Genomic DNA, 16,194 nt, shown 5'->3' on the forward strand with positions numbered 1-16,194 from the left:
TGGTAGTAACTTAACTTAGATCATCTATAAGGGAAAGAGACTCCTCTAACACAGATATCTGCTACCTCCCAGTGAAGGTTTCACGAGCAGTTGCATGGAGAATACTTCACTTACGGCCGGGTGTGGTGGCTCCTGCATGTAATCCCAGTCTCTTGGGAGGCTGAGGTGGGAGGATCACGAGGTCTGGAGTTCGAGACCAGCTTGGCCAAAGTGGTGAAACCCTGTCTTTACTAACAATACAAAAATTAGCGGGACGTGGTGGTGTACGTATGTAATCCCAGCTACTCAGGAGGCTGAGGCAGAAGAATTGCTTGAACCCAGGAGGTGGAGTTTGCAGTGAGCCAAGGTTGCGCCACTGTACTCCAGCCTGGGTGACAAGAGCAAAATCCTGTCTCAAAAAAATTTTTAAAAAAGGCTGGGTGTGGTGGCTTATGCCTGTAATCCCAGCACTTTGGGAGGCAGAGGCAGGTGGATCACTTGAGGCCAGGAGTTTGAGACTAGCCTGGTCAACATGGTGAAAACCCGTCTCTGCTAAAAATACAAAAGTTTTGCTGGGTGTGGTGGTGCGTGCCTGTAGTCCCGGCTACTTAGGAGGCTGAGCCAGGAGAATCGCTTGAACCTGGGAGGTGGAGGTTACAGTGAGCTGAGATCGTGCCACTGCACTCCAGCCTGGGCGACAGAGCGAGACTCCATCAGAAAGAGAGAGAGAGAGAGGGAGAGAGGGAGGGAGGGAGGGAGGGAAGGAGGGAAGGACAAAATACAAGCCTGTTGTTACATGAATAAAAATTAATCAGATGTGTATTGAGTGCCTTTGTTAAGTTTAACAGATGTTTATGTGATTTAACTGTGGGCTGTGCACTGTTCTAAGCCCTTTACACGAATTACTTAAATCCTTCTATTATTATCCTCATTGGCCAAGCATGGTGGCTCATGCCTATAATCCCAGCACTTTGGGAGGCTGAGGTTGGCAGATCACCTAAGGTCAGGAGTTCGAGACCAGCCAGGCCAACATGGTGAAACCCCATCTCTACTAAAATTATAAAAATCAGCTGGGCATGGTGGCTTGCACCTGTAATCCCAGCTACTTGGGAGGTTGAGGCAGGAGAATCACTTGAACCCAGGAGGTGGAGGTTGCAGTGAGCTGAGATCACATCACCTCACTCCAGCCTGGGAGACAGAGCAAGACTCCGTCTAAAAAAAAAAAAAAAAAGCCGGGTGCGGTGGCTCACGCCTGTAATCCCAGCACTTTGGGAGGCCGAGGTGGGTGGATCACCTGAGGTCGAGAGTTCGAGACCAGCCTGACCAACATGGAGAAACCCCATCTCTACTAAAAATACAAAATTAGCCGGGCGTGGTGACACATGCCTATAATCCCAGCTACTACGGAGGCTGAGGCAGGAGAATTGCTTGAACCTGGGAGGCAGAGGTTGCGGTGAGCCGAGATCGTGCCATTGCACTCCAGCCTGGGCAACAAGAGTGAAACTCCATCTCAAAAAAAAAAATAAAATAAAAATAAAATAAAAAAACAAGGTGAGCGCGGTGGCTCACGCCTGTAATCCCAGCACTTTGGGAGGCTGAGGCAGGCGGATCACGAGGTCAGGAGGTCGAGACCATCCTGGCTAACACGGTGAAACCCCATCTCTACTAAAAATACAAAATATTAGCCGGGCGTGGTGGCGGGCACCTGTAGTCCTAGCTACTCGGGAGGCTGAGGCAGGAGAATAGTGTGAACCCGGGAGGCGGAGCTTACAGTGAGCCGAGATCGCGCCACTGCACTCCAGCCTGGGCGACAGAGACTCCATCTCAAAACAACAAAAACAAACAAAAAACCCCACAAAATTGTATGTTTCTCTTTGCCATAAAGACAACCACCATAACATATCATCCCCATTTTACAGATGAGGTATAAAGAGGTTTGTTAAGTAACCTTGCCCAAGAACAAGTTCCAGGTCTTAGGATAGAGCCTGCCCATCCTTCAATGTCCCTTCAAAAGAGCTCCTGCTCTGGAAATCCTTCCCTGACCTCTCCAGCAGAAAGTGACCTCCCCAGTGGGAAGTTCTATGACAGGAAGTGCCTTCCTCAACAGGCGTGTCCCACACACCCTTGGATTGTAAACTCCTCCCAGCTGAGGCTTGGCTCGCACTGAGGTGTGGATGGGAAGTCAGTAGCCAGTCAGCCCTGCCAGCAACTTACTGGCCTCTTTTTCTGCTTTCATCTGTAGCTCTCTGGAGGTGCCCTGAGGAGGCCATGCCTAATACGACCTAATCCCTAATATGAGGGATGCACATGGTGGAAGGACCTAGACTGAAGGGTCCTCATCTTCAGCAGCTGGAGATCTGACCGTCTGTCTAACCCCAGGAAGTGTGGGAAAGAATTGGGACAGGGTAGGGGCTGGACACAGTGACCAAGATTGTACCACTGCACTGTAGCCTGGGTGACATAGTGGGACTCTGTTTCAAAAAAAAAAAAAAGTGGGGGCACAGGGCTTCAATGCATCCTGGCTTCTCCCAAACAGTGGTGTGACTTTCTCTTCCCTCTACCTCAGTTTCTTCACTGGTAAAATGATGAAGTTGGTTGAGGAGAGCCCACCAGGAACCCAGAGCAGGCCCTGTGGGAATGAGCGAAAAGTTTCTTTCCTCAGAAAAGTTTTGGGGTTCCTGGGTGGCAAGCTGCCTGCTGGACTTTAACTCATTAATTCATTAATTGAGCGTCTATTATGTGAAGGCAGTGTTTGAAGCACTGAGGACCCTTCAAAGAACCAGTCCTGCCATGCAGGAGCTCATTGGTAGGTGTGGTATTTGGGAGGCCTCCAACCCTCCACCCACTGGGGCTGCTGGCTCTGGACTAATGGACCAGGCCTTTCCAAGCAGGGTGTGGAGCAGGACTGAGGCCTGGAAGAGAGAGGTTGTGTTCTCCCTGCAGCTCTGCCCCTCCTGTGGGGTGACCTTGCCCCTCTGGGCATTAGTTTCCTCACCCTCTTTTTATGGACTGAAAGTTTGTGTCCCCCGCAAACTCACACACTGAAGTGGCAACCCTTGGTAAGATGGTATTTGGAGGTGGGGCCTTCAGGAGGTAATTGGCTGAGATAAGGTCGTGAGGGTAGGACCCTACCATGGGATGAGTGTCTTTATAAGAAGGCAGACAGACTATCTGAGAACACGGCAGGAGTGCCACCATCTTCCAGCCAGGAAGAGGCCTTGCCAGGAGCTAAACCTACCAGTACCTTGCTCTTGGATTTCTCAGCCCTCAGAACTGTGAGAAATAAAAGTGTCATTAAGCCACCCAGTTTCTGGTATTGCATTATAGCAGCCTGAGCTGACTGAGACACCGTCTAAGGCAAGGTCAGATTGGATGGTCCCACCAGCCTGGGAGAAGTCTCCCACAGCCATTCCTAGTTAAACATTACCCACTCCCCCTCCTTCCCTCCCTCCCTGCCACTCCCTCTCCCAGCCGCCTCCTTAGGAAGCCATAAATGCTGCCTTCTTTGGTCTTCTCCCAGGGCTGTGGTGTTCTGGGAAGAGCTATACCTGCTGTCTCACCTCTGTCAGAAGCTGAGGTCTGGAGAAGAAAGATTAGGGGTCCGGGGTGGGGGCTGGGATCTGGAGTGGGGACACTAGCCCCTACACACACACACACACACGCGCGCGCGTGGGTGTTTCTTCTTAGTCACATCATGCATAAGGCACCTGCAGATCCTCCCAGGGGAGTTCATAGGCTGGCTTAATGAGCCCTTCAGGTGCCTGCCTCAGGCAAGATGCCCCAGCCTTCCTGGTTTCTGGGAAATAATAATTCAGAGAAACAGGGATGGCCTCACTGCGTGGGGCATCCCACTTCAGCCTCTGCCCCCAGGCCCCTCAGAAACTAGGAGGGCAAGGCCCAGCTGTTATGCCCAATCCCACCCACCCAGGCATTTTAAATTAGGAGCCTGCATTAATAATCTTAGAATCCAGAATATGACACCACAAATCTCAGGAGGGGGATTCCTTGCCACATAGTACTTTACAATATCCCAAGAACTTTCTTCTCATTTCATTCTTTCCCATCTTCAAAACAACTGTCAAATAGGTATCATTTCTTTGTAATTGCCAGCATATATTTGAAGACACTGAGGCTCCAGGTGATAAACTGGGTGAGTGGAGTGCCAGGACTGAGAGTCAAGTCTTTTGACTCTGAAACCCAGACTTGCTTTATGCCTGGTTCTAAGGACAGCAGGGGACTGCACTCTCCACATCGCTGCCCATGACAGACATCACTAATCGATCATGGTGTGGCAGACATTGCTAATCTTTTATTTTATTTTATTTTATTTTATTTTTATTTTTTTATTAGACATTGCTAATCAACTGCAGTACTCTTTTTTACTAAGCTCAGAGGTGTCCATGACTCTTTAAAACAACATTCCAGCCACCATCACCTATCAGAAGATCATACCTGTATTTGCCATTCTTGTGACCCCACATCATCAGCCATGAACCCTCAGGTCTCAGGTACAACCCCAAGACGCTCTAGTCACCAGACCATAGGACTCTACAGACTGCATGCATGCTGTTCTTGGACAGGAATTACTGGCCTCTCTGGCCCCCAAACAGATGCCCCATCCAAGTGTGGTCCCTCTTAGAGATACAGCAACCATGCAGATATGCCTGGGGCTTCAGGGTTTGCTAGGTCTTTATTTTTTAATTTTTAATTAATTAATTTTTTGAAACAAGGTCTTGTATTGCCCAGGCTGGAGTGCAATGGGCACTCACTGCAGCCTTGAACTCCTGGGCTCAAGTGACCTCCCATCTCAGCCTCCTGAGTAACTGGGAATACAAGTGTGTGCCACCATGCCCAGCTAATTTTTTTTGTTGTTTTAGTAGAGATAAGGTCTTGCTGTGTTGTCCAGGCTGGTCTCAAACTCCTGAGCTCAAGTGATCCTCCTGCCTTGGCCTCCCAGAGTACTTGGATTACAGGCATGAACCACTGCATCTGGCCTAATAAAATTGTTTTTATCCCCACTTTACAGATTTGGAAACAGAAACACAGATGAAATTATGAACCCAAGTCACGTAGCTTGGAAGTTGGGCTCCTAACCACTGGACATCAATCTTTCCACTGCTACGCAGTCTGTTGTGTGAAAACAGTAATGTATCCATCTGTTCTATCCAACGGCCATTGCTTATTTTTGCAGACATGCTTCCATAGTGGTCTCAGAAGGTTGGGGGTGGTTGTATTATCTGGCTTAGTTCCTGTAATGAACCTGGGAGTGGGTAGTTGTACCATCCTGCAGCCCATACCCTTATGGATGAGAAAACTAGGGCTCAGAGAAGGAGAGTCACTTTCTGAAAGCTGGACAGCTCCAATGTGGGCTGTGATCCAGTTCCCCCAATTCCAGAGCTCAAGGGCTCTCTACCCCACATGAGCCTCAGTCCCCACTGGCTTCTCCTCTCATCTCAGTCCCTGGCCGCCTGCCCTCCCTTCCCCGGAACACCCTCCTCACACCTGGCCTTTGGTCTTCCCTCCTCTCCACCCTCCACCATCCTCTTTCCAGAGAAGGGGCCCAACCGGAAGACCAGTTCATGTTAGGAAATTCTAGCCACGTGAACAAGCCTGAGCCAGGGATTCTGAGCAACTGGTGGCTTTAGGAGAAACTGAAACTTGGCCCTTTGGGGGCGGAGTGGCCACTGGGGATTTAAAGAGCCACCACTTCCTTAGGCCTCCAGAGGGCACTGAGAAGTCACAGCTGCTGAGGGACGACTCTGCTTCCCCGCCCAAGCCATGCACCTCTGTAGGGGCAGTGGGCTGCTGACCGGGACAGTGAGTACAGGGGATTGGGGATCGGGGATGAGAAGGGGAGCATCCCAAGGGTTCTCAGTGCCCAGACAGTGAGGGCTGCAGTCAGGAGCTCCTAGTCCCAGCTCTATACTCTTAGCAGTGTGACAGACAGCTCTGCATGCCCCTCTCTGGGCCTCACTTTCCTCCCCTGAAGTCGGGATTGGAATGAGTTGTTTTCAGCTCTCACATTGCAGGTCCAGCCTTCGGTTTAGAACTTGACCTCTGTGTACTTGCTCTCCCCTAACGTACCTGGTCCCCCCTCACTACCCTCACAGCAGCCTTTCCTTCCTTCTCCATATAACCCAGGCCGGCTGGCCGTGGTGGCTCACGCCTGTAATCCCAGCCCCTTGGGAGGCCAAGGCAGACAGATAACATGAGGCCAGGAGTTCAAGATCATCCTGGGCAACACGGCAAAACCCCGTCTCTACTGAAAATACAAAAATTAGCCGGGTTTGGCAGGGCACGTCTGTAGTCTCAGCTACTCGAGAGGCTGAGGCAGGAGAACTGCTTGAACCCGGGAGATGGAGGTTGCAGTGAGCTGAGATTCTGCCACTGCACTCCAGCATGGGCGACAGAGAGAGATTCTGTCTCAATAAAATAAAATAGGCCAGGCTCGGTGGCTCACACCTGTAATCCCAGCACTTTGGGAGGCTGAGGCGGACAGATCACCTGAGTTCAGGAGATCGAGACCATCCTGGTCAACATGGTGAAACCCCGTCTCTACTAAAAGTACAAAAATTAGCTGGGCGTGGTGGTACATGCCTGTAATCCCAGCTACTCAGGAGGCTGAGGCAGGAGAATCGCTTGAACCTGGGAGGCGGAGGTTGCAGTGAGCCGAGATCGTGCCACTGCACTCTAGCCTGGGTGACAGAGAGAGACTCTGTCTCTAAAATAAAATAAATTAAATTAAATTAATAAAATAAAATAAAAATATTCCCTGGGCCATGGTTTCCCTTGGAGGCTCTGCCCATCTCACAGGAGCCCCATTCACTCTCCGTGGGTCCTGTCTCAGCCTTTAGTCTCTTGGTGCCCCAGTGTTACAGTGAGCCTGCCGTGGACATGGCCCCAGGGAGCATATGGCCAGGGTGGAGCTGTGGCAGGAGCCTAGGAGCATTCAGAATCTGCGGCCGGGCCGGGCGCGGTGGCTCAAGCCTGTAATCCCAGCACTTTGGGAGGCGGAGACGGGTGGATCACGAGGTCAGGAGATCGAGACCATCCTGGCTAACACGGTGAAACCCCGTCTCTACTAAATATTACAAAAAACTAGCCGGGCGAGGTGGCGGGTGCCTGTAGTCCCAGCTACTCGGGAGGCTGAGGCAGGAGAATGGCGTGAACCCGGGAGGCGGAGCTTGCAGTGAGCCGAGATCTGGCCACTGCACTCCAGCCTGGGCGACAGAGCAAGACTCCGTCTCAAAAAAAAAAAAAAAAAAAAAAAAAAAGAATCTGCGGCCGGGGCGGCCAGGGCCTTGCCTGAGGTCCTTACCCTCAAAACACATGCCCCAGAGAGACTTGCGGGAGAGGGCTGGGCTGTGAGCTCTCCAACAGTCCCTCTTGCTCTGACTTTGCAGAGCTCTGGACATTTGGGTAAAATATTTTATCTAAGTTTCATTCACCCCAGGGTACAAGGTGGTCACAACTGTCAATCTTTGAGTCCACTCTTCCACCAGAGTAAACCCTTCATTCATTCATCCTTCGCTACCACCCCACTACAATGTGAGCAATTTGAGGGCAGGGATTTGTGTGTATTTTGTTTGTTATTGTGTCCCCCTAGCTTACTGCCTGGAACATAGTAGGAGCCTTATACATGTTTGTTGAGTAAGTGAATATCTGCTTTGGGCTTGAGCGGAGCTAGGCACAGGGAACATCTGCCCTCATGGAGCTCACAGGAAAATTCACACCTTGGTGTGGAAATCATGGCAGTGAGAAGAATGGAAGCTGAGCTTTATGCCACGCTGGCTCTGGGCTGCCTGCCGCATGGGCTTTACCCCTCTGCTGTGGTGCTTCCATTGCAGGGATGGGGCAATTGGGTTCAATAATGTGGGGCTTGTGCCGGGCGCGGTGGCTCAAGCCTGTAATCCCAGCACTTTGGGAGGCCGAGACGGGCGGATCACGAGGTCAGGAGATCGAGACCATCCTGGCTAACATGGTGAAACCCCGTCTCTACTAAAAATACAAAAAAAAAATAAGCCGGGCGAGGTGGCGGGCGCCTGTAGTCCCAGCTGCTCGGGAGGCTGAGGCAGGAGAATTGCGCGAACCCGGGAGGCGGAGCTTGCAGTGAGCAGAGAGCGGGCCACTGCACTCCAGCCTGGGTGACAGAGCGAGACTCCGTCTCAAAAAAAAAAAAAAATAATAATAATAATAATAATAATAATGTGGGGCTTGTCTGGGTGCAGTGGCTCACACCTGTAATCCCAGCATTTTGGGAGGCCGAGGCTGGTGAATCACCTGAGGTCAGGAGCTCGAGATCAGTTTGAGATGAGCCTGGCCAACAGGATGAAACCCCATCTCTACTAAAAATACAAAAATTAGCCAGGCATGGTGGCAGGCACCTGTAGTCCCAGCTACTTGGGAGGCTAAGGCAGGAGAATTGCTCGAACCCGGGAGTCAGAGGTTGCAGTGAGCCAGGGTTGTGCCGCTGTACTACTACAACCTGGGCAATAGAGCGAGACTCTGTCTTAAAAAAAACAGAAAAAAGAATGTGGGGTTTGAAGTCAGCTCTGTCTGAGTTTGACTCTCAGGCTTCCCATCTTCCCTGCTTGCCCTCCCACCCTCCACGTGAGCTGTGAGCAGGACACTGGGTGAGGCTGGCATTCCAACACGGTGTGCAGTGCCTGCTATAGGGGTGCCAAGGGAGCTTCTGGGAGAACAAAGACCCTTGGGAGCTTGACTCAAGGGGAAAGACTTGGCTTTACAAATGGCAGGCTAGGATGGAGGGCACAAGGCCTGACCACGCCCCCTGAGTCCTCTGCCTCATGCCCCTCAGGACCCCGAGGAGCAACAAAGGCAGCTGAAGAAGCAGAAGAACCGGGCAGCTGCCCAGCGAAGCCGGCAGAAGCACACAGACAAGGCAGACGCCCTACACCAGGTGCGGACAACCCTTTTCCTTGTCTCTGACTCCATTCACCGGCCCAGTCACCTCTTCTCCACCCCACCTGTGAGCAGACTTTCCCCAAACTCCTGTATTTTTCTAGGTCACCTGGGTTTGGGATGCGGAAAGGGTCCTGTGGCTGAGATTTGGAAAGTTCTGGGTGTTGAGTACAAACCATGTACCAGGTACACACCAGGATCCAGGGACACAAAGGGTTATCCTCAGCCCAGCCTTGTCCTAAGGTGTCTGCAGTCTAAGGCAAGGAAGACAGGAAGTGCAGGCAGACAGGGAGACCCCAACACAATGGCCAGCTGAGACACTGGTTAAAATGCAGATTCTAGGCTGAGCACAGTGGCTCATGCCTATAATCCTAGCACTTTGGGAGGCTGAGGCTGGAGGATTGTTTGAGCCCAGGAGTTCAAGACCAGTCTGGGCAATATAGTGAGACTCTGTCTCTACAAAAATTAAAAAATAGTTAGCTGGGCATGGTGGTACACACCTGTAGTCCCAGCTACTCAGGAAACTGAGACAGGAGGATCGCTTGAGCCCAGAAGTTCAAGGCTGCAGTGAGCCATGATTGTACCACTGCATCCAACCTGGGCAACAGATTGAGACCCTGTCTGTAGAAGAAAAAAAAAAGTGGATTATTCTTCCTCTGTCAGCTCCCACCTCATGAGGCCAGGTGGGGCCCAAGGACCTGCATGGTGATCTGTGATTAACCACTCAGGGGTCAGAGTTCAGGAGGTGGCCAAGACCATACTGTGAGAACTGTGGTTCAGGGTTAAAATGGGCGGGGTTTCCAGTCCCAGTTTCAAGTTGCTTCCTTTACTGAGCTTCATGCTCATCTGAAAATACCATAGATGGTGGCTTAAACAACAGACGTTTATTTCTCACAGTTCTGGAGGCTGGGAAGTCCAAGATCAAGGCGCCGGCCAATTCGGTTCCGGGTGAGGGTGCTCTTCCTGACTTGTAAGTGGCTGCCTTCTCACTGTGTGCTTATGGCCTCCCAGTGCACATGAGAGGACAGAGTGATCTCTTTCCCTTCTTCTCCTTTTGGGGGTTTTTGTTGTTGTTGTTGCTTTTGAGACAGAGTCTCACTCTGTTGCCCAGACTGGAGTATAGTGGCGCCACTTGGCTCACTACAACCTCTGCCTCCTGGATTCAAGTGATTCTCCGGCCTCAGCTTCCTGAGTAGGTGGGATTACAGGCATGCGCCACTACGCCCAGCTAATTTTTGTTTTTCAGCAGAGGTGGGGTTTCACCATGTTGGCCAGGCTGGTTTCAAACTCCTGGCTTTAAGTGATCTGCCCGCCTCAGCCTCCCAAAGTGCTGGGATTACAGGCGTGAACCACCGTACCTGGCCCCCTCCTTTTTAATTGTTTATTCATTTCTTATTTATTTATTCTTTCTTTTTGATGTCTTCATATTCTTTATTTTTTAATAGAGATGGGGGTCTTGCTATGTTGCCCAGGCTGGTCTTGAACTCCTGTGCTCAAGCAGTCCTCCCACCTCCATGTCCCAAAGTGCTGAGATTACAGGCATGAGCTACCATGCCTGGCCCCTTCCTCTTTTTTTTTTTTTTTTTTTTTTTTAGAGGGTCTTGCTCTGTTGTCCAGGTTAGAGTGCAGTCCACGATCTTAGCTCACTGCAACCTCAGCTTCCCAGGCTCAAGCGATCCTCCTCACCTCAGTCTCCCGAGTGGCTGGGACTACAGGCATGCACCACCACACTTGGCTAATTTTTGTATTTTTTGTAGAGACAGAGTTTCTCCATGTAACCCAGGCTGGTCTTGAACTCCTGGATTCAATTGATCCACCTACCTCGGCCTCCCAAAGTGCTGGGATTACAGGCTTCAGCCACTGCTCCTGGTCTCCCTTCCTCTTCTTATAAGGACACCAATCCTATCAGATTAGAACCCTATCCTCTATCCTAGGACCTCATTTAATCTAAATCACCTTCTAAGAACCTTATCTCTAAATGTAATCATATTGGGGATAATGGCTTCAACATATAATTTTTGGAGGGAACATAATAGGGTCCATAGCACATAGGTAGTGGCACTGAGTGGTCTAAAGAGGAGATGAGCAAGGCGCAGTGGCTCACGCCTGTAATCCTAGCACTTTGGGAGGCTGAGGTGGGTGGATTACTTGAGGCCAGGAGTTCGAGACCAGCCTGGCCAACATGGTGAAACCCCATCTCTACTAAAATACAAAAATTAGCCAAGCACGTAGCTAATTAGGCAGTCCCAGTAGCTGGGATTACAGGGACTTGGGAGCTAATTAGCCAATCTCAGTAGCTGGGGCAGGAGAATTGCTTGAACCTGGGAGGCAGAGGTTGCAATGAGCTGAGGTCATGCCACTGCACTTCAGCCTGGGCAACAGAGAGAGACTCTGCGGGCGGATCATGAGGTCAGGAGATCGAGACCATCCTGGCTAACATGGTGAAACCCCCGTCTCTCCTAAAAATACAAAAAATTAGCCAGGTGTGGTGGCTGTGATCCTGGCTACTCAGGAGGCTGAGGCAGGAGAACGGCGTGAACCCGGGAGGTGGAGCTTGCAGTGAGCCGAGATCGAGCCACTGCACTCCAGCCTGGGCGACAGAGCCAGACTCCGTCTCAAAAAAAAAAAAGAACTTTGAGTCCAGGGCCAAAATAACAAAGAAAAAGGCGATGAAGCCTGAGCTTAAGAACAAATGGGCGTTTTCCCAGAGGATGAAGGTAAGAAAACACATTGGGAACAAATGACACAGTGCTGGCACAGGCGTGGGGAGCAGCAACCTGTAGACCAGGTGAGAGTGAGGACTGGTGCTCAGAATGGTGCCTAGGAGACCCATGCATTCGTTTATTCCTTCCTTCTGGAAATGCCTATTGAGCATCTCCCGTGTGCCAGACACAGTTCTAAGCACTGGATGTAGAGCTGTAGACACAGTAGACAAACGCCCACCCTAGCCTCACCCACAGGGCTTATATTCTCCTGGGTAAGCCAGACCCACAGACAAAAAGTCCCTCGAGTGGTCAGGATGTCAGATGGTGTTAAATCCTGTCAGGAAAACTAAAACAGGGAAGAGGAAAGGGACGAAATTGAAATTGTCACTCCTTGAGCCTCCTGAAGGTAGCAAATGAATGAATAAATGAATGAGTGAGTGACTCAGTTCCTGGAGGTGAGTTGAGGCCTTTGGAGAATTTAGGTGAAGGGTGACCTAATGATACATTTTAGAAATGTCCATCATTCCAGCTGTGCTCGGTGGCTCGCCCCTGTAATCCCAGCACTTTGGGAGGCCGAGGCTGGCGGTCACGAGGTCAGGAGTTCAAGACAAGCCTGACCAACATGGTGAAACCCCATCTCTACTAAAAATACAAAAATTAGCTGGGCATGGTGGTGCGCACCTGTAGTCCCAGCTACTCGGGAGGCTGAGGCAGGAGAATCATTTGAACCCAGGAGGCGGAGGTTGCAGTGAGCTGAGATCGCACCATTGCACTCCAGCCTGGGCGACAGAGCAAGACTCTGTATCAAAAAAAAAAAAAAAAATTCATCATTCAACGTGCAGAAACCAGTCTGGGAATGGGGCTGGTGGCTTTCAGGCCTGTTAGAACTTTGAGTCCAGGGCCAGGCACGGTGGCTCATGCCTGTAATCCCAGCACTTTGGGAGGCCGAGGTGGGCGGATCATGAGGTCAGGAGATCGAGACCATCCTGGCTAACATGGTGAAACCCCATCTCTCCTAAAAATACAAAATATTAGCCGGGCGTGGTGGCTGTGATCCTGGCTACTCAGGAGGCTGAGGCAGGAGAATGACGTGAACCCAGGAGGTGGAGCTTGCAGTGAGCTGAGATCGAGCCACTGCACTCCAGCCTGGGCGACAGAGCCAGACTCCGTCTCAAAAAAAAAAAAAAGAACTTTGAGTCCAGGGCCAAAACCACATTTTTATGCAAAACACCCTTGCAACTTCTTCTTTCAAAGTGTCCAGAAAAGGGGGCGGGGGGTGACTGAAGGAAGTTGTTCAATATATTCAGCCCTGTGTGAGATGTGGACATAAAATTCTTTCTGCATTTTTACCACTATTGTCATCATAAATGGTTATTTAGAACTGCACATTGATTGTGTCTCAGGGGTTCTCAGAACCGGCATTCAGCAGAATAGAACTTAATAAATGCTGATTCAGGGATGCAGAATCGAACACACTCGTGCTATCAACCTGTAAAACAATCTCCTGAATCCTCCCACAGTGCTTGTAGGGGCGAGTTCTGGGCCCTCAAAAGATCTGGCACTGGCAATAAGCAATCTAGGACAGAATGACATCAAAGTTGCCACGGGAAGGCCCTGTTGGGATTTGCACAGGGAAGGGCAGTGGAAGGGTGTCCAGGCAGAGGAAACAGGAAATGTGGCCAGGAAGCAGAGTTCATGTGAGGGTCAGGAAGGGAGGGGAGAAAGAAAGAAGGCGAGAGAGAGAATACCAGAGATCTGAGCTGCGGCCACCACACAGGCCTGGAATTCTACCACAGGGAATTTGGTGGGTGCCTCTAAAGGGCTTTAACCTGCAATTAATGACACAGTTGGTGAATGGCTCCTGTGGGCAAGGGAATAGGTGGTTTGGGGGGCACACGGGTTGGAGGCCCATGGAGATACCGGGTGAGAAATGGCACTGGCTCTAGGGCACTAGCGGTGGGATGAAAGCAGGTGGATCTGAGCCCCCTCAGGGGGTGGGACAGGGGAGACTTGGTAGGTGGTTATGAAGGGCTGACCAGAGAAGGGCCAAGAGACCCCACTTGGCTATTCCAATGGTGGTGGCATCTGTCTCCTGAAGTTGAGAACCCTGGAAGGGGCCAAGGCTAATGCAGGGCTCCTGACACTGGCTGAGGTTCCCCGCCCCTTCCATCTGCTTCTCTGCAGCAGCACGAGTCTCTGGAGAAAGACAACCTCGCCCTGCGGAAGGAGATCCAGGCCCTTCAGGCCGAGCTGGCGTGGTGGAGCCAGACCCTGCACGTGCATGAGCGCCTGTGCCCCATGGACTGTGCCTCCTGCTCAGCTCCAGGGCTCCTGGGCTGCTGGGACCAGGCTGAGGGGCTCCTGGGCCCTGGCCCACAGGGACAACATGGCTGCCAGGAGCAGCTGGAGCTGTTCCAGACCCCGGACTCCTGTTCCCCAGCTCAGCCGCTGTCTCCAGGTCCACAGCCTCATGATTCCCCCAGCCTCCTCCAGTCCCCTCTGCCCTCACTGTCCCTTGGCCCCACTGTGGTTGCTGAACCTCCTGTCCAACTGTCCCCCAGCCCTCTCCTGTTTGCCTCACACACTGGTTCCAGCCTGCAGGGGTCTTCCTCTAAGCTCAGTGCCCTCCAGCCCAGCCTCACAGCCCAGACTGCCCCTCCACAGCCCCTCGAGCTGGAGCATCCCACCAGAGGGAAGCTGAAGTCCTCTCCCAACAACCCTTCTTCTGACCTGGGGCTTGCATGTCTGCAGATCAGGGAGCACAAACCTGCTCTCTCAGCGGCCGCTTGGCAAGGGCTGGGTGTGGATCCTAGCCCTCACCCTCTCCTGGCCTTTCCTCTGCTCGCCTCTCTCAAGTCCACTTCTAACCTGGTCTCTGGAGCTGCGTTGGCCCCTTCTTCAGGCTCAGGAAGCAACCTTAGCACACGGGCCTCTCCTCCCTCGCTACTGGGTGCTGCCCTGCGTGGCTGACCAGCTGGCCCAGGATTTCACAGTGGAAAAGGAAGTCACCAATGATGCCTCCCACTGTCACCACCAATATCTTATTTCAACCTCACAGTTGACCTGAGAAATCGAGATGATCACTCCACTTTTTCAGACAAGGAAACTGAGGCTCAGGGAAGCCAAGTGACAAGGCCAAGGTCACAAAGCCTTTCTTGGAGCCCGAAACACCACCCTCTGCTCCTCCTTCTCCTGTCCTGGCCCAGGCATCCTAGGGGCTGAAATCCTGGAAACTGAGGGCTGATGTGAGAAGGTTTGTGTGCTGGGATCAGAGAAGGGCTCTCTGCACTCCTACGTGATTCCAGGGCCAGAGCCCTATGGTCCCAGAAATCTTGACCAGGCTGGGGCAGGTCCAGAGTCCAAGCCCTGGTGGGTAGAGGCCAAGTAGAAGCCCGGACTCTTGCTTCCCCTAGTAGTGTTTTCAGTGCCAAGAAGCTGAACCTGCAGGCTGGAGTTGGGGAGAGGCCTGGAACAGGCCCATCTGGGATTTCTACAGCCTGGGTACTCATAGCCACACCAAGGCTTCTGGGAGATTCTGCAGGGTCAGCTCTCCAGGCTGTTCCCAAATAGCTCCCTGCCTCCCCACTGCCCCTAAAGCCACAGTGGAAGAGCCATTCATCTCATAAACAAAAAGCAAGAGGAAAGAATGAGCAAGGACCCTGTGCAAGGTTATTTTCAAGCAGTGATGGGCTTGCACCTGACAGCAGGGAGGCTATACCTTTCCTGGTAGCACCCACCCGTGTGTGGCCCCTAGGCCCCCATTACCCTCAGACCCCTCCTAAGCAGTTCCCTCATTGCTCCTTGGCCTGGGCTAACAGCAGGAAGAGTATGGCCCAGGACCCGGTGGGAGTTCAGTGATGGTGTCTGCTTCAAGAGGGTGTTTTGCACTCTGACTCCAGGACAAGCACTCTAAGGGGGACTGGGGAGAGAAACCCTGGCTCTTCACCCAGGTTTCACTCACATGTAAATGAAACACTATGTTAGTATTTAACGCATTCCTGGATACTGAACACAAGTCTTGGAACATATGTGATGGAAATAAAGTGTTTTGCAATCTTTTCTGCTTTGCCTAGTTGCTTAAACCTCTGGTTGTAACCTATAGAGTCTTTGAAAGAAGAGAGAATAATAGAGATGGGCAACCCCTCATGAACCGGCTAATTAATCTCCCTCCCATACTACAGATGAGGAAACTGAGGCTCAGAGATGAGATGGACTTGCCCAGGTGTATTAGTCAGTGTTCTCTAGAGAAATAGAACCAATAGAGTGTGTGTGTGTGGAGAGAGACAGAGAGATTTGTTTTGTTTTTTTCTGAGATGGAGTTTCATTCTTGTCACCTGGGCTGGAGTGCAATGGTACAGTCTCAGCTCACTGCAACCTCCGCCTCCTGGGTTCAAGTGATTCTCCCGCCTCAGCCTCCCGAGTAGCTGGGATTACAGGTGCCTACCACCACGCCGGCTAATTTTTGTATTTTTAGTAGAGGCGGTGTTTCACCATGTTGGCCAGGTTGGTCTCGAACTCCTGACCTCAGGTGATCGGCCCGCCTTGGCCTCCAGCCTGGCTAACAGAGCACTCTGACGTGCCCAGCCTC

General features: G+C 51.6%; 1 protein-coding gene across 4 annotated transcripts in view; it reads left to right on the forward strand.

Annotated features, from left to right (window-relative positions):
* Positions 1-15,665, forward strand: part of BATF2 (basic leucine zipper ATF-like transcription factor 2) — a 29,827-nt gene extending 14,162 nt beyond the window's left edge. The window contains exons 2-5 of one of the 4 annotated variants that reach the window (XM_073014848.1): positions 5,006-5,122; positions 8,798-8,899; positions 9,799-9,871; positions 13,791-15,665. In XM_073014848.1, the coding sequence (XP_072870949.1) occupies positions 13,905-14,576 (672 nt within the window). In that variant the 5' untranslated portion in view covers positions 5,006-5,122; positions 8,798-8,899; positions 9,799-9,871; positions 13,791-13,904 and the 3' untranslated portion in view covers positions 14,577-15,665. The other 3 variants (XM_007991708.3, XM_073014849.1, XM_037999094.2) reach the window with 3 other exon arrangements.
* The last annotated feature ends 529 nt before the right edge of the window (positions 15,666-16,194 follow it).

The sequence above is a fragment of the Chlorocebus sabaeus genome, chromosome 1 (genome assembly GCF_047675955.1).
Source record: "Chlorocebus sabaeus isolate Y175 chromosome 1, mChlSab1.0.hap1, whole genome shotgun sequence".
NCBI classification, from domain to species: Eukaryota; Metazoa; Chordata; class Mammalia; order Primates; family Cercopithecidae; genus Chlorocebus; species Chlorocebus sabaeus.